The sequence below is a fragment of the Heptranchias perlo genome, chromosome 10 (genome assembly GCF_035084215.1).
Source record: "Heptranchias perlo isolate sHepPer1 chromosome 10, sHepPer1.hap1, whole genome shotgun sequence".
In the NCBI taxonomy this organism is placed as follows: Eukaryota; Metazoa; Chordata; class Chondrichthyes; order Hexanchiformes; family Hexanchidae; genus Heptranchias; species Heptranchias perlo.
In genome coordinates this window covers 79,017,705-79,035,203 of record NC_090334.1, presented here as the reverse complement: position 1 = coordinate 79,035,203, position 17,499 = coordinate 79,017,705, and the positions used below count along the sequence as shown (strand labels likewise).

The 17,499-nt window shown below is 43.6% G+C and overlaps 1 protein-coding gene across 1 annotated transcript in view; it reads left to right on the top strand.

The window, feature by feature from the left end:
• LOC137326717 (ribosomal protein S6 kinase alpha-5) overlaps window positions 1-17,499 on the top strand; it is a 218,586-nt gene that overhangs the window by 101,290 nt on the left and 99,797 nt on the right. The window contains exon 3 of the mRNA XM_067992069.1: window positions 3,169-3,387. Within this exon, the coding sequence (XP_067848170.1) occupies window positions 3,169-3,387 (219 nt within the window). The remainder of the gene's footprint in view (window positions 1-3,168; window positions 3,388-17,499) is intronic.

Below are 17,499 nucleotides of genomic sequence, written 5' to 3'. Positions count from 1 at the left end.
ATAACCTGCTCACCGATGCTCAATTTGGGTTCCGCCAGGACCACTTGGCTCCAGACCTCATTACAGCCTTGGTCCAAACATGGACAAAAGAGCTGAATTCCAGAGGTGAGGTGAGAGTGACTGCCCCTGACATCAAGGCAGCATTTGACCGAGTGTGGCCCCAAGGAGCCCTAGTAAAATTGAAGTTAATGGGAATTGGGGGAAAACTCTCCAATGGCTGCAGTCATACATAGGATAAAGGAAGATGGTAGTGGTTATTGGAGGCCAATCATCTCAGCCCCAGGACATTGCTGCAGGAGTTCCTCCTGACAGTGTCTTGGGCCCAACCATATTCAGCTGCTTCATCAATGACCTTCCCTCGATCATAAGGTCAGAAATGGGGATGCTCGCTGATGATTGCACATAGTGTTCAGTTCCATTTCAACTCCTCAGATAATGAAGCAGTCCGTGCCCGAATGCAGCAAGACCTGGACAACATCCAGGCTTGGGCTGATAAGTGGCAAGTAACATTCGCGCCAGATAAGTGCCAGGCAATGACCATCTCCACAAGAGAGAGTCGAACCACCTCCCCTTGACATTCAACGACATTACCATCGCCGAATCCCCCACCATCAACATCCTGGGGTCACCATTAACCAGAAACTTAACTGGACATAAATACTGTGGCTACAAGAGCAGGTCAGAGGCTGGATATTCTGCGGCGAGTGACTCACTTCCTGACTCCCCAAAGCCTTTCCACCATCTACAAGGCACAAGTCAGGAGTGTGATGGAATACTCTCCACTTGCCTAGATGAGTGCAGCTCCAACAACACTCGATGCTCAACACCATCCAGGACAAAGCAGCCTGCTTGATTGGCACCCATCCACCACCCTAAACATTCACTCCCTTTACCACTGGTGCACCGTGGCAGCAGTGTGTGCCATCTACAGGATGCACTGCAGCAACTCGCCAAGGCTTCTTCGACAGCATCTCCCAAACCCGCGACCTCTACCACCTAGAAGGACAAGGGCAGCAGGCACATGGGAACACTACCACCCGCACATTCCCCTCCCAAGTCGCACACCATCCCGACTTGGAAATATATAGCTGTTCCTTCATCATCGCTGGGTCAAAGTCCTGGAACTCCCTACCTAACAGCACTGTGGGAGAACCTTCACCACACATACTGCAGCAGGTCAAGAAGGTGGCTCACCACCACCTTCTCTAGGGCAATTAGGGATGGGAATAAATGTTGGCCTTGCCAGCGATGCTCACATCCCATGAACGAATCAAAAAAAAATACTCACTGTGCCACTTACAACAGCAACATACATTTATCTAGTGTCTTCAACATAGTAAAACGTCCCAAGGCACTCCACGTGAGCGTTATCAAACAAAATTTGACACCGAGACACACAATGAGTTATTAGGACAGGTAACCAAAAGCCTGTTCAAAGAGGTAGGTTTTAAGGAGCAGAGAGATGGAGAGGTTTAGATATGGAATTCCAGAGCTTAATCAGTGTTTGTTTTTGTTAACCGTATCTTCTTATTCTTTATTGTCCTGATTGGTTAACTTGCAGTAAGTCACCATATTGTGTCCATGGTGGTTTGTTTAGTTGATATTCAGTCAACCTTGCCTTGAAGTGTCTCACATAACCTGGGCAAAAGGTGAATTATGAACAGCAACAACACTCAAGAAGCTCAACACTCAAGAAGCAACCGCTTCAGCCTTGTCTTTGCACTCACGTGCTGGACTCCGCCATCATTGAGGATGGGGATATTTACAGAGTCTCCTCCTCCCGTTAGTTATTTAATTGTCCACCACCATTCACGACTGGATGTGGCAGGACTGCAGAGCTTTGAACTGATCTGTTGGTTGTGGAATCACTTAGCTCTGTCTATAGCATGTTGCTTCTGCTGTTTAGCGTGCATGTAGTCCTGAGTTGTAGCTTCATCATGTGGCACCTAATTTTTAGGGACGCTTGGTGCTGCTCCTGGCATGCTCTTCTACACTCTTCATTGAACCAGGGTTAATCCCCTGGCTTGTTGGTAATGGTAGAGTGAGGAATGTGCGGGGTCATGAGTTTACAGATTGTGCTGGAATTCAATTCTGCTCCTGCTGATGGCCCACAGCACCTCCATGGATGCCCAGTTTTGAGCTGCTAGATCTATTCTGAACCATTTAGCACGGTGGTGGTGCCACACAACACGTTGGATGGTGTCCTCAGGGTGAAGACAGGACTTCGTCTCCACAAGAACTGTGCCGTGGTCACTCCTACCAATACAGTCATGGACAGATGCATCTGCGACAGGTAGATTGGTGAGGACGAGGTCAAGTAGGTTTCTCCCTCTTGGTTCGCTCACCGCCTGCCGCAGGCCCAGTTTGGCAGCTATGTCCTTCAGAACTCGGCCAGCTTGGTCAGTCGTGGTGCTACCGAGCCACTCTTGGTGATGGACATTGAAGTCCCCCACCCAGAGTACATTGTGTCCTTGCTACCCTCAGTGCTTCCTCTCAGTGGTGCTCAACATGGAGGAGGACTGATTCATCAGTTGGTTTGCCTTTGTCGTGTCCGGTGCCTAGTCGTCCGTTCGGTTTTATTCTTATTTTGTAGGACGATTGTACAACTGAGTGGCTTGCTCGGCCATTTCAGAGGGCGATTAAGAATCAATCACATTTCTGTGGGTCTGGCATCACAGAATTGAATTCCAGCACAATCTGTAAACTGATGACCCCGCACATTCCTCACTCTACCATTACCAGACCGGGTAAGGACGGCAGGTTTCCTTTCCTAAAGGACATTAGTGAACCAAATAGGCTTTTACCACAATCCAGTAGTTTCATGTTAGTTTTTTTTATTCCAGATTTTATTTAATTAATTGAATTTTAAGTCCCCAGCTGCCGTGGTGGGATTTGAACTCATGACTCCAGATTATTAGCCTATACCTCCAGTAACATAACCACTATTCTACCAGCTGTCGTGTTTTTCTTCAAGCAATAGTTAGAAAGTGTGTAAACTTCCTAACTTTTCTTGAGGAGGGTGGGCTTTATCTGCTGGTAATTTTTATTTAATTGATAAATTCATTTGGCAATGTTGCCTTTCGTGTTGCATTTGTAGTAACAGTATTTTAAATGAAGCATTAACAGGGTGCATGTTCTTGACCTCGATGCCTTTTATTCTGTTTCCAGCTTATGGAAAAGTATTTCTCGTGAGGAAAATCAGTGGCCATGACACCGGAAAGCTTTTTGCCATGAAGGTGCTGAAGAAGGCAACAATAGTTCAAAAAGCAAAGACTGCAGAGCACACCAGGACAGAGCGTCAAGTATTGGAACACATTCGACAGTCACCATTCCTTGTTACATTACATTATGCTTTCCAGACAGATACTAAACTCCATCTTATTTTAGGTAACATCACAAATAGCTTTCACTTTTTTTTAACTTGCCAATTTTCTCTTCTCCCCTTCCTCCCCTAAAGGTGTTGACTCTTCGATTGGGTGCAGTTATACAAATGTTCACTGGTATCTCGCCCAAGTGACTATTAGTTGTGTGTAACCGCTAATGGTGTCCGAAAACTATTCAATCATTGTAGGGCGCAGAATCTGAGCCTGTTCCTGATCTTACCTAACGTCCACATTTCTAGTAGGAGTTGTTAGATGGATGTCAGTAGCAGGAACTCTGCCTAATCCCCCCCATCCCTAATGCAGGGTTGAGGCCAATTGTCTCGGCTGTGATCCTCCAACTGAACACATTACAGGCCTAACCTTCTTGGTCTGTATGGCGTGGTTATGTGCTGGATAAACTGAGTGAACCATCAGGGGTGTTTGTGGAATTGATCATCTATGATATTGCAGTGTAAGCCCCGGTGCAACATGTGCTAGTTTAATTGCCAGACAGCCACAGACTAATCATGTGACCTCAAATAATGGTGGCATCTCACAATGCCTGATTACTTATTAATTTCTCTCATGGAACGGTTGTACTCCAGAATGCATTAGGTCACTTTACCATGACAGTACCTACTGTGAGCAACATTATAAAGAAGGGAATTCTGCATTTATGTTTATTCTTTTTCCTTGTTTGCTGATCTGATGTATTTAGGGACTGTACTCTTATTTCCTTATGATAACAAATCATAGTTTCCCCCCATCATAATTACATTGTTCCCTTGTATTTTGTTTGATTTGATGTAGATATTTACTAGTTTTATTACTGGTTAAGATGGATTGCCATTTTGAAACTTTCAACTTCAGTACTGCTATAAACTATACCTGTATTCACACTTGAATGAGGTGAAAAACAATTACTTGTTATACAAGGATGCTCTTCTGTTAAACCTATTATCAGTTTTCAAAGTTGCATATGTAATTTTGAAAACTGGCCATTGCTAACCCCTTGTAAATACTAGGATTTGAACAAGAATCATAATCTTCATTTCTAATAAATAAATTAATTAATTCTGTTATGGTTCCGGCCAGGCAAGAGTAGACAAACTTTAGAAAAAAGGAAATGGCTTATATTTTCTGAGCATAGCATGGGCTGCTAAACCTCTAGTAACTGTTTTAGCTTCAAGTAGTATGACTCAAGTGGCAGATATATCAACAGACAATAACTCGAGCATATACTGGATTGCAACCAAGATATCTGAAAAATGTGGATCCTTCTTGTTGAATTGAAAGTTGAGAGCCAACATGTTTGAGGAGAACCAAAACAATTTCTACTTGGCCAACTTTGTTTTGAGAAAAGTAGAAATTGCTTTCTCCTCCCTCAAAGTATCCTTGGAAGTAGAGTAGATCATCTCCATAATCCTGTCTGGGAGCAATACAAGTACATGTCGTAAAATGGTGTTTCTATTGCTTCTGTATCAAGTGAAGAAACTGTAAACTCTGCATTTTAAAGGTTATAATGTATTAGAGAGCAGATACTCTAAATATTGTTTCTCAGATACATGCTGAAGACAGCAGGTTTCGGAAGTGATTCATGTTTTGTTATTTCAGGTATGATAGTCAGAATTTGATAATGATTAGATCTTTGAGACTGAATGAAATCTAGAGCTGTGATAGGTATGTATCCGAATTTTCGATGTTAAGGCAGTGTAAGCGTGTTTCCGTCAGTAATGACTCATTATTATCGCCATGTGGGAACAGTACAGTTTCTGACAAAGAATAGCTACTACTAGCAGTAAATTAATACACATTCAGTATACAACTGTAGCAATCCTGTTACATAAGAAATAGGAGCAGGAGTAGGCCATACGGCCCCTCGACTCTGCTCCGCCGTTCAATAAGATCATGGCTGATCTTCAACCTCAACTCCACTTTCCTGTCTGATCCCCATATCCCTTGAATCCCTTAGAGTCCAAAAATCTATCGATCTCAGTCTCGAATGTACTCAACGACTGAGCATCCACTGCCCTCTGGGGTAGAGAATTCCAAAGATTCACAACTCTCAGAGTGAAGAAATTTCTCCTCATCTCGGTCCTAAATGGCCCTTGTCCTGAGACTATGCCCCCTAGTTCTGGACTCTAGTTCCATAAAAGCTGACAATTACAATTAATCCCTATAAAACAAAGCAGTGGCCATTCATTCAGTTGCACTGTTTGGAAACTAAAGCATATGCAGACAATATGAAAAGCACATATACACAGATTACAAGATGATCCTAATCGTGAATGAAGTGGCCAGGAGAGCTAAGGGATTCATCCTCCCTTCCTCTTTGCCCCCAGCACCCACCAAATCTTCATTCAAGAATGGACTAAGCTAATTTGATGGATGAACACAATTTCTACTGCCAGAAGCAGCTGGTAAGCAGCATTCAAACCATTTTATGATGCTGAAAAGATTGTGAATATTGTTCAATCATTAGGTCAGGAAAATCACAGTTAAGAGATGCCTAGCATCTGAGATCTTGACATATCCTGAGACCAAGGATACCAACCTCTTGCCTGGAGGCAGTTTACGGGGTGTTTGAATGTGACGTTGGGCTCATTAGTTGACTCTGGTAAAGGTCTTCTCAATTTGGCGTTGGTTTATAAAAATATACGGCTGGAATTTCCTGTGGGGGTGTAACTCGGAAGTTGCACTCAGTTACTTCCACTCTCTGATCCACTCCCCCATGAGGAAAAGGTGGCGGAGATCTTGGACTGCCACACCACTGTGGCTGTGTTGGAGGCCGAGGTGTGGAAAAGATTCCAGAAGAGGTGAGTACCTGTCCGCTTGCTATCTCTCATTGCACCAGGACAGGGGCCCAGCCTTCCCCTCTCCTATGGGGTATCCCAGCACTGGCAAAGGTAACCATTCTAACCCTCTCTATTTTCTCCCCACAGGTCATTTGCCGTCGAGGAGGGGTGGGACGAGGTGGGGGGGGGGTGGGAGAGGCAAGGGAGGGGGAGCAGCTTCCAGAGGCGCTGGAGAACGCGGACCATGACTTTGTTGTGCAACTTGTCCCCATTGAGCTGCCAGATGAGGGGGCGATGGAAAGCCAGAGCCGCACACCTCAGCCCTCTGCAACCCGGTACCAGTGTGGACGCATTTCACCGGGCGTGAGTGAACGCCTCAAGACCAGGTGAACTCTGCTGCATCAGAATCCAGTTTTGAGGAATGAGAGGATACTGAGGAGGTGGAGGATGCTGCCACCTCTCCAGGGAAGACGTCTAGAAGGTGGCCACGCACAAGTGAATCATGTGGAGTATGATTTGACAGCTGCAGTTCTGAAGAGGAGCCTGTCGGTGGAGCATCAGATGGGCATGAGGACTCTGGAATCTATCAGCAGCAACATGGAGTTTCTCGCCGGTGTGGCCTCTGAGTCTGCTGTCATGCTGAGCACCACCTTGATGGACGTTCAGACTTCTGCTCTTGATGCTTTGGGTGACAGACTGGAAGGCGCTATGAATTGTGGCTTCCAATCTCCTACTGAGGCTTTGCGGGATCTGCTGGCCACCATCATACGCTGCAGATCAAAACCACAGTGGAAGGGCAGCAGGTTGCAGGCAGCTCTGTCCTTCCAACAGCAGGCACGGCGCCATCTGTACATGGCAGACTGCATGAGGCTACTCGGGATCTCCATCCTGGGACGCAGCCCTGGTCTAAGAGCATGTGGCTGTGTACATGGACCGACTACAGACCCACGACTCATCAGCCCAGTATCTTTTCACCATGCCCCACCTTTCTGGTCCCGAGTTTATTGGAAGCAGCTGACCGAAGGGCTCGACTAGGTGCCGGGGCCAAGCGGGGAGCCTGAGGTGAGTAGGGGGGAGTTTAATTCCTGTCTCTACTACCTCCTTTGGAGAAGCTGCCTGGCTGAAAGATTGCGACTGTCACTTTGATGTCCCACTTCTTTGTTGATTTTGAACTGTTACTGCTGCTAAATAAAAACTTTTTGATTCATAGAGGTTAAATCGTTATTTAAATTTGTCAAAGTTTGCCAAAGTTGTAACATTTTCTAAAGTTACATAAGTTTAATTCAGATTTCTAACATTGATTAACGTTCATTAAAAGTTTATCGTTGTAAATAGTTGTTCAAATTTCTAAAAAGTGTTTAACATTGCCATAAAACACTGTTTGTAATTAAGCTACATTTCTTAGAGTCTAGTTAAGGTTTATTGGGGTTCCTGTAAGAATTTGTTCATATGTCTAAATAGAATTTAACTTTTTCAGGAAACATTTATAGTTAGTTGTTACAATTTCTAGTTCACTTTTACTAATCCTATGAAATATTTTTTGTAATAAAACAGTCTTTGAAGTTAAAGAAAGCTGTGTCTGACCCTTCTTCTGGTTGCAACCTCTGCGGGGGCACTCATTGGGTAAAAGGCTACGCCACAAGCTGCCCTCTCCTACGGACGCTCCATGTCCCTCGGCTCTGGCTCTCGCAGTCCAGAATCTTCTGCTTTTGTTGGCTCCTCCCCCTGGTATGTCAAGGTTCAGACCTTCCATCAAGACACAGTTGTGCAGGACACAGCATAAGACGACTATCCTCGCTACCCTCTCTGGGGAGTATGGGGGACACCGCCAGACCTATCCAAGCACCAGAAGCAGCTCCTCAGCTCCCCAATGGTCCTCTTAACCGCATGCCTGGTGGATGCATGTACTTCGTTGTGTATCTCTCCTCAGCTTTGGCCTGTGGGACACAAAAAGGTGGCGTTAGCCACGGCTTCAAGGGGTAACCCTTATCATCGAGGATCCATCCTTCCACTCGCTTCCGGTTCTCGAGCATGCGCTTGATTACCAAGTTGACTGCAATAAATGTGTCATGTCCCGACGTACTGCACATTCACACGCAGATGCTCAGCTGAGCATCGCAGACCATCTGAAGGTTGAGGAAGAGGTAGCCCTTTCTGTTCATGTAGCTTTGTGGATTCTGATGAGAATCCTTTATTGTGACATGTATTCCATCATTTGCCCCTTGCACTTGGGATGCCAGCAATTATGTAGGAGCTTAATGTCCTCTGCTGTGGACATGTCAAATCTGATTAATTCCCCAGCCCTATGGAAAAGGGCGTCTGTTACCTGGCCCTTACCTAATCCTTCACAGGTCCCTCGTGGATGTCTGGAAGGATCCAGACCTGAAAAGATTGAAGGCCATGGTGACCTTCACTTCTAAAGTTAAAGCTCTGCTGTAAGTGGACCGGGGCTTTGTCATCGCGGAGCAAGTCGCAGAATTGGCAGATGTCCTCCTTTTATATAGTGCAGCCATCACATAGTGCGCTCTTCAGGCATCTCCTTGAATATCAGTCGGGACCTATACACTCTCCAGGGCTGAGTCCTGTCTTTGGTGGTGCTTCACTCTCCTGTCCTCCTGTCTCTGGTTTTCTTCCTCCTGTTCCTCCTCCTCTGTGATAATGGCTGCAGGAGTAGGACCAACAAAAGCTCCATTTTTGTTTCTCAAAAGATCTGCAAAATGGCTGTCGGTATTCACAGGATGAGAATGACTTCAATCCTTCCTGGAGCAGTTGATTAGCGCCTGGTTCAAGTGACTCTTTTTGTGCGCCTGAAAATCTGGTTGTAATTTTCAAAGAGCTTCTGAATCAGTGCAGTTGCAGGAAATTCGCATATAAGGCTCTGTAGCTTGCGGGCGGAGCCACTGTTAATGAGCCGAGATGTGTTCATGCAATGTGATCAATAGACAAGTGTAAAAGATTGAGGTGATTAGGTTGTATCATAATTACATATGTAACGCCCAATTTTCTACGATCTTTTATGCTGCATATTTGCTTTGCGTCTGATTACATGTGTCTCTGGGCGCAAATACACAGTAAATCCCACCCCATTATGTACAATTATACATACTCAACTATTCATTGAATAGTGATATAATAATGTTGATATCAAATGTGACCAATAGTAATTGTTTGCCCAGAAATACTCATCAGTAGTGATAATACAACAACTTGCACTTAGATAACAGAAGAACGTCTCAAGGTGCTTCACAGAGGTGTAAGTGGGAAAAAAGGACTGAGCCAATGAAGGAGATGTTTGGAAAAGTGACCAAAAGTTTGGTCAAAGAGGTGGTTTTAAAGGAGAGAGATAAAAAGGGAGGGAATTCCAGAGTGTGGGACCTAGGCAAATGAAGGTACGGCTCCCAATGGTGGGACGAAGAAAGGAGGGGATGCACAAGTTCCAATGGAGAGTTCGGGGTAGTAATGTTATGAAAGTCCTGTGATCCATTCCTCTCCACTGTTGAAATAGTCATCCTGACTCCAATACTAGTCGAAACAACACATAACACTGCTGCCCGAAACACAATGTGCGTACTGTTCTAGACACCACAGTAGAGATTGGGCCTTCTGCACGTGTGCCTGATTGTGACCACCACATGACCTTGAATGTGATACTCTAAGTAGCAGGACTGCTGGTGGCATGTGAACGGGACAAATCAGTGCATGGTTAGAAGTACTGTAGGTCAGCCAACAATGTGATTGATGAAAGGTTGGGGCGGATGCAGAAATTTCAAAGAAAGTACATTCTGTGCCAGAGGTCTGTCTGGCTGTTATGCCGACCCTCCATGAAAGAAAATTCATCTATGGTGATGACTGCTTTAAAATGGTCATAATCTCCAGGACTTGGGACAATTGGTGTATCAATGCAAAATCATGGCTGTGTGACCTAGACACTACTGTCCAAATAGTCTGCAGTTAGCAGGCAGCTCTTGGAGAATAATTGCAGTCTAGCATCAGTGAAGGATTTGGAGGACAAATGAGTGTTTAGCTGTTTACCCTCACATCGCTTACTAAAGTGCCAGTTTGGCACAGTGATGGCATTCATATCACTGACTCAAAGTTGTGGGTTCAAGCCCCACTCCACAATTCGAGCACATAATCTAGGCTGATGCTTGTGTGCAGTACTGAGGAAGTGCTACATTGTTGTGTTTAGCATCCCGTTTCCCTGTTTAGGCGGAGGTTGAAGATCCCATGGTGCTGTTCGAAGACGATTTCTCCACTTATCCTGGCCAACATTTATCCCCCAACCAACACCACTAAAAACAGATTAACTGTCATCTATCTCATTGGCCGCCACGTTTGTCTATGTGACAACAATGACTTCTCTTCAGAAAGCAAATCATTTGCAGTGAAGCAGTTTGGAGCGTCATGAGGGTGTGAAAAGTGCAATAAAAATGCAAGTTCTTTTTTTGGTATCCACGAGCAGGTGCATGCCACAGCAAACTCCAACTTGGCTCATTGCAGAGAATCATTGGTCAGTCAGCAGCTTAATGTCTGCGAATCGGAGTCAATAATCCATATCAGCCCCACTAAAAGAAGAGTCAAGTCTTCCTTAGCAGATGTCTGAGAAACTGAGCCCCAGCTCACCCAAATCAGGGAGCGATTGTTCCTCAATTCCAATGTGCAAGTCCCCATTTGATGTGATGCCTTCATCTAATAGGTGTTCAAACTGGAGTCCTCAGATCTTAGAGGGTTCTCTGAGGGGATCCCAGGGGGTCTGCGAGGTAATCAGATTTTTGTATTTGTTCACTTACTAACACATTATAAAGCAAGTTTTCTGCAATTATAACACTGTTTGCTCTTTGGTTAGCCCAGACTCTCTCTCGGATATCAGGATAGTGCATTCCCGGGAGTTCATTAGTATTTGTGGGAGGTTCCTGGTTATGTGTTAATATTCTCAAGGAGTCCTCCATGCAGAAAAGTTTTAAAACCATTGCCCAGGTGATATGTTGCCAGAAAGGGAACACCAAAGGTAGGAATAACAGAACGCTTGGTGAGAAATTCAAGGGTTTCGCAGGGGAAGTGAGGATGCATATGATTCATTTATTCATTATGATATTCGCCAATAAATTTTAATTGATCACTATTGTAGCAAGAAGATTTACTGTCATGTTAACAGATACAGAAAAATTGTGTATTAATTGGAGGGCATTGATGATAGCTAACCTTTTTAATGTGGAAAGTTAGGGTGTTGCATTTTCGGGTTTGTATGAAAACTTTTCTTGACAGTTTCATAACAATTCCTGTAGTAAGAATGTAAGAGTGAGCAGTGGTCCAGACCCAGCACCCACCAATAATGGGTGTACAGCTTTGAAAATTTAAGAATTGGCTATACGCTTACATTAAAAAGCTGTGAACATAAACAGCCTCTTGAGGAGATGAAAGGTTAGTTTCTCTGCCTGGCAAAATGGTGAGAGCAGTGAGATCAGTTCTATGATGTGGAGATGCCGGTGATGGACTGGGGTGGACAAATGTAAGGAGTCTTACAACGCCAGGTTATAGTCCAACAGCCTGACAAAGGAGGAAAGCTCCGAAAGCTTGTGATTCCAATAAAGCTGTTGGACTATAACCTGGTGTTGTAAGACTCCTTAGATCAGTTCTAGGTAGAATGAATAATCTCAGCATCACCATCTTTTGATGAAGTGCAACATCTGTTTCATTTTGATCTTGTACTTCATTAAAAAGTGCTGTCTTATGACTCACAGCTTTCTCAACGTCATCAAATCATGATGTTGGGACTGTTCAGTACAATACTGTAGTTCAATCGGAAACAGTGGTATTATTAACAAGAATGCGATTGTTTCAGAATCAATCATTAACACTTCAGGTTGCAGTCTTGAAACTGGCGAGCATGTTGGCACTATATGTTCGTAAAGCTTTTGATTCTAACTGAAATCATACTTGGCTGTAATGTATAATTGCATGAAACAGATTGGTTTTGCAAAAAAAATCCAATCCTGGGGATGACTTTTACTGTAATTGAGGTGGAATAAAAGCTTTCTTTTTTTAAAAAAAAGATAATTTACAGATAATTAAGTTTAAAAAGTAGGACCTTGGAAGCTTAAACAAAACCATTAAGGGGTTGTCCTTGATCGCTAGCTTAGACCACTGCCCGCTAAAGTAATGGAACCTTTCAAAGACACTTGCTAAAGTGGAGGTGATATGTATAAACCCCCCTATCCCTAGAATATTGTAGGAGCACAGTACAATGAGCATGCTTTGATGTTAAATTCATTGTAGTAGTCAGGCTTCCACAGTTGCTGCCTTATTACTAATGCCTCCTTTCCTTTAACAGCGATATCTCTGTAGCTTAAAGGGCCAGTGCTATTTACTTTAAAGGCACCGACAGCCTCTAGACAGGCTGCCTGTAAACAAAAGGGCTGCGAGTGAGAAGCTAAATGGCTCCCACTGATCGTGCCTGCTGTCAGACCTACCATCTGGGGCCTGAATTATGGTGGGTTGAGCTCTCAGTCTGCCCATACAGGCTTGCATGTGCTGTCTTGGCCTGTATGGATATTCAACCATGATTAGACGGATAGTCTTCTAACTGAGCATGCATAGTTGCCTTAAAGTTATGTTCACAAGTGCATTGTTCTAATGTGGAAACTGCCCACATTATAAAGGGGCATGGAAGGGGCGAACGATGGGGCTGGGAGAGGCACCAATTGGAACTTGACTCAATTATGGAATCACTTTTATAGTGAAATTGGTTCCAGAATATAAGAGAGAGATAAATGTACTGGCTGGTTAATGTTAATTTCAAACCTAGAACTACTTTAGATCAATTACTTCAAATGTTTTATGACTAGGGGCACATATTTCTAATGCTCTGTGATATGGAGTTTAATTTAGATAAATGTGAGGTGATGCATTTTGGTAGATCGAATCGGGCCAGGACCTACTCCGTTAATGGTAGGGCGTTGGGGAGAGTTATAGAACAAAGAGATCTAGGAGTACAGGTTCATAGCTCCTTGAAAGTGGAGTCACAGGTGGATAGGGTGGTGAAGAAGGCATTCAGCATGCTTGGTTTCATTGGTCAGAACATTGAATACAGGAGTTGGGATGTCTTGTTGAAGTTGTACAAGACATTAGTTAGGCCACACTTGGAATACTGTGTACAGTTCTAGTCACCCTATTATAGAAAGGATATTATTAAACTAGAAAGAGTGCAGAAAAGATTTACTAGGATGCTACCGGGACTTGATGGTTTGACTTATAGGGAGAGGTTGGATAGGCTGAGACTTTTTTCCCTGGAGAGTAGGAGGTTTAGGGGAGATCTTATAGAAGTCTATAAAATAATGAGGGGCATAGATAAGATAGATAGTCAAAATCTTTTCCCAAAGGTAGGGGAGTCTATAACGAGGGGGAATAGATTTAAGGTGAGAGGGGAGAGATACAAAAGGGTCCAGAGGGGCAATTTTTTCACTCAAAGGGTGGTGAGTGTCTGGAACGAGCTGGCAGAGGCAGTAGTAGAGGCGGGTACAATTTTGTCTTTTAAAAAGCATTTGGGCAGTTACATGGGTAAGATGGGTATAGAGGGCCAAGTGCAGGCAATTGGGACTAGCTTAGTGGTATAAACTGGGCGACATGGACATGTTGGGCCGAAGGGCCTGTTTCCATGTTGTAAACTTCTATATGGGTACCTCTTATGGGCTAAACAAAAAGTTAGTGCCCCAGTTTTTCACTAGTAATGGCTAGTAATCTCTCAATGGAATGCAGTTCACTTACGTGTTAAGTGATCTGGGATTTTGAAAATTTTCATTAAGCAGGTGCTACTGGATTAATTTGATATAGTCTGGTTAATTCAGAGGGGAAGTGATAAAGGAAATAAGAGGGGCAAACCGAGAATGAGAATAGAGTGGCGGCCAACATAAAAGGGAATCCAAAAGTCTTTTACAGGCATGTAAACAGTAAACGGGTAGTAAGAGGAGGGGTGGGTCCAATGAGGGACCATAAAGGAGATCTTCTCATGGAGACAGAGGGAATGGCTGAGGTACTAAATGAGTACTTTGCATCTGTCTTTACCAAGGAAGAAGATGCTGCCAGAGTCTCAGTAAAGGAAGATGTAGTTGAGATACTGGATGGGCTAAAAATTGATAGAGGAGATACTAGAAAGGCTAGCCACCAGGTAAGTCACCAGGTCCGGATGGGATGCATCCTAGGTTGCTGAGGGAAGTAAGGGTGGAAATTGTGGAGGCACTGGCCATAATCTTCCAAACATCCGTAGATGCGGGGGTGATGCCAGAGGACTGGAGAATTGCAAAAGTTACTCCCTTGTTCAAAAAAGAGTGTAAGGATAAACCCAACAACTGTAGTTCAGTCAGTTTAACCACAGTGGTGGGGAAACTTTTAGAAACGATAATCTGGGACAGAATTAGCAGTCACTTGGATGAGTGTGGATTGATTAGGGAAAGCCAGCACGGATTTGTTAAAGGCAAATCGTGTTTAACTAACGTGATAGAGTTTTTTGATGAGGTGGCAATACAGTTGATGTGGCGTATATGGACTTTCAAAAGGCGTTTGATAAAGTGCTGCATGGTAGGCTTATCATCAAGATTGCGCCCCATTGAATAAAGGGGCAACATGGATACAGAATTGGCTAAGGAACAGGAAACAGAGAGTAGTGGTGAACGGTTGTTTTTCGGACTTGAGGGAGGTGTACAGAGGTGTTCCCCAGGGGTCGGTGCTGGGACCACTGCTTTTCTTGATATATATTAATGACTTCGACTTGGGTGTACAGGGCACAATTTCAAAATCTGCATATGACACAAATTTGGAAGGGTAGTAATAGACTTCAGGAGGATATAGACAGTCTGGTGACATGGGCGGACATGTGGCAGATGAAATTTAACACAGAAAAATGCGAAGTGATACATTTCGGTAGGAAGAACGTGGAGAGGCAATATGAACTAGAGGGCACAACTGTAAAAGGGGTACAGGAACAGAGAGATCTGTGGGTATATCTGTGTGTACAAATCGTTGAAGGTGGTAGAGCAGGCTGAGAAAACGGTTAAAAAAGCATACGGGATCCTTGACTTTATAAATAGAGGCATAGAGTACAAAAGTATGGAAGTCAAGATGAACCTTTATAAAACAATGGTTCGGCCACAACTGGAGTATTGTGTCCAGTTCTGGGCTGCACTTTAGGGAAGATGTGAAGGCCTTAAAGAGGGTGCAGAAGAGATTTACGAAAATGATTCCATGTTTAGGGACTTTAGTTATGTGGATAAATTGAAGAAGCTCTCCTTGGAACAGACAAGGTTGCAAGGAGATTTGATAGAGGTATTCAAAATCATGAAAGGACTAGACAGAGTAGATAGAGAGAAACTGTTCCCATTGATAGAAGGGTCAAGAACCAGAGGACATAGATTTAAGGTGATTGGCGAAAGAACCAAAGGTGACGTGAGGAAAAATTTTTTTACACAACGAGTGGTTAGGATCTGGAATGCACTGCCCGAGGGGGTGGTGGAGGCAGATTCAATCATGGCCTTCAAAAGGGAGCTGAATAAGTAAAAAAATTTGCAGGGCTATGGGGATAGGGCGGAGGAGTGGGACTAGCTGGATTGCTCTTGCATAGAGCCGGTGTGGACTCGATGGACCGAATGGCCTCCTTCCGTGCTGTAACCTTTTTATGATTCTGATTATGTCATCAAATTACTGAAGGTCATTTGATTATCTTACACTTGTTTGCCTTGAAATTCACATCACAAGAAATTACGGATGAGGAAGACCATTCAGCCAATTTAAGTCATCCACCCAGAGATCTTACTGTCTCTCATTAGCACCCACTTGTCTCTTAAATGATTCCAGGTTTTTTGTTTCAACTACCCTCTCTGGAAGTCCATTTCATAAATTGATCACTTTTTGTGTGAAGAAGAATTTCCTGATTTGTCCTAAAATTACCGTACTTGTTTAAACTGATGCCCCCAATTCCATTCCCACAGTTCATAGTAATATTCCAGGTCAACTTTTCCTATACCTGTAACAATCTTATATACCTCTAGACGATTATCTCTCAGATGCCTCCTTTCTAGGCCAGCCTTTTCCAATAACTCAGACCATTAACACTAGAGATCAGCCTCGTGCCTCTTCTCTGCACTATCCCCAGCACTTGAATATCTCTCTTGCTTCTTGGCAACCAGAACTGGACACAGTATTCAAGGTGTGGTCTGATCAAAATACCATAAAGTTTGATCACTACCTACTCTGACTTATATTCTACTGTTTTTTGGCTTTGTAGTTCAACATTCTGTTGGCTTTGTTGATTGCTGCTTTTCCTTGGTTGGTTTTGTTGAGTATCGAGTCTACTAAAACTGCTATGTTTCTTTCAACTTCATCCCTAGCGATTTCAACACTGTTCATGGGATATGTGTGTTGCCCATTCTTCTTCCTATATGCAATACTTTATACTTAGCTGTCTGCATCAAATATCATCTGTCACTGTTCTTACTTACATACCTTGTCCAAATCATTCTGTAATTTCTGAGCTGCTCCTTCTGTTTCCACTACCCCTCATGGTCTGGTGTCATCTGCAAATTTTATAATATTGCATTGAGTTTCTGAATTCAGGTCATTAATGTAAATTAGGAACAGTAGTGGTCCCAGCACCAAGCTCTGTTGCACTCAATCAGTACTCCCCCCACTCCACCCGGACTCTGACATAACTCCCATAATGAGTACTCGTTTCCTGTCTTTCAGACAATTTCTTATCCATCCCCAGGTTTTCCTCTGAATCCCAACAACTTTTGAGTTTGAACACCTTCCGTGTAGGACTTCACCAAAAGCCTTTTGGAAGTCGAGGTACACCTCACGTCATGGGGCTTACTGCTGTCCACTTGGGTTTGTCACTTCCTCAAAGAAGTTGCATAGGCTAGAATTCTCTAAATTAGAAGAAATCCTTTAACTAGGAATTGATGTTAAGATGCTGGTTGTGTTGATGCTGTTGATTTTTCTGTTGCCAGAGATATGTTGAAAATTGATAGTTAACAGACCTAACATGATCTCTATCCGACTCCATTTCCAGGTTCGCAGCAGGGATATGTTGGGTGACACTGTCCCTCTATCGGCAGCAGAAACCTAATGAGATTGCACTTGTTTCTTTCATTTGGAATCAAAAATTACGATCGTGCTTTAGCTGTGTTGCTTTTTTTGTTCTTTTTGCTTTGTAAGCTGACGAATTTTTGTTTCAAATTCAAATTTCTTTTTTTGAAATGAACCCTACAAAGCATTGCTTGTTGGTGGCTTGCCAATATTGATGACAGGTCACCTTCCAGCACAAATGGAGCCAGAGGAACCTTCGCCTTCCA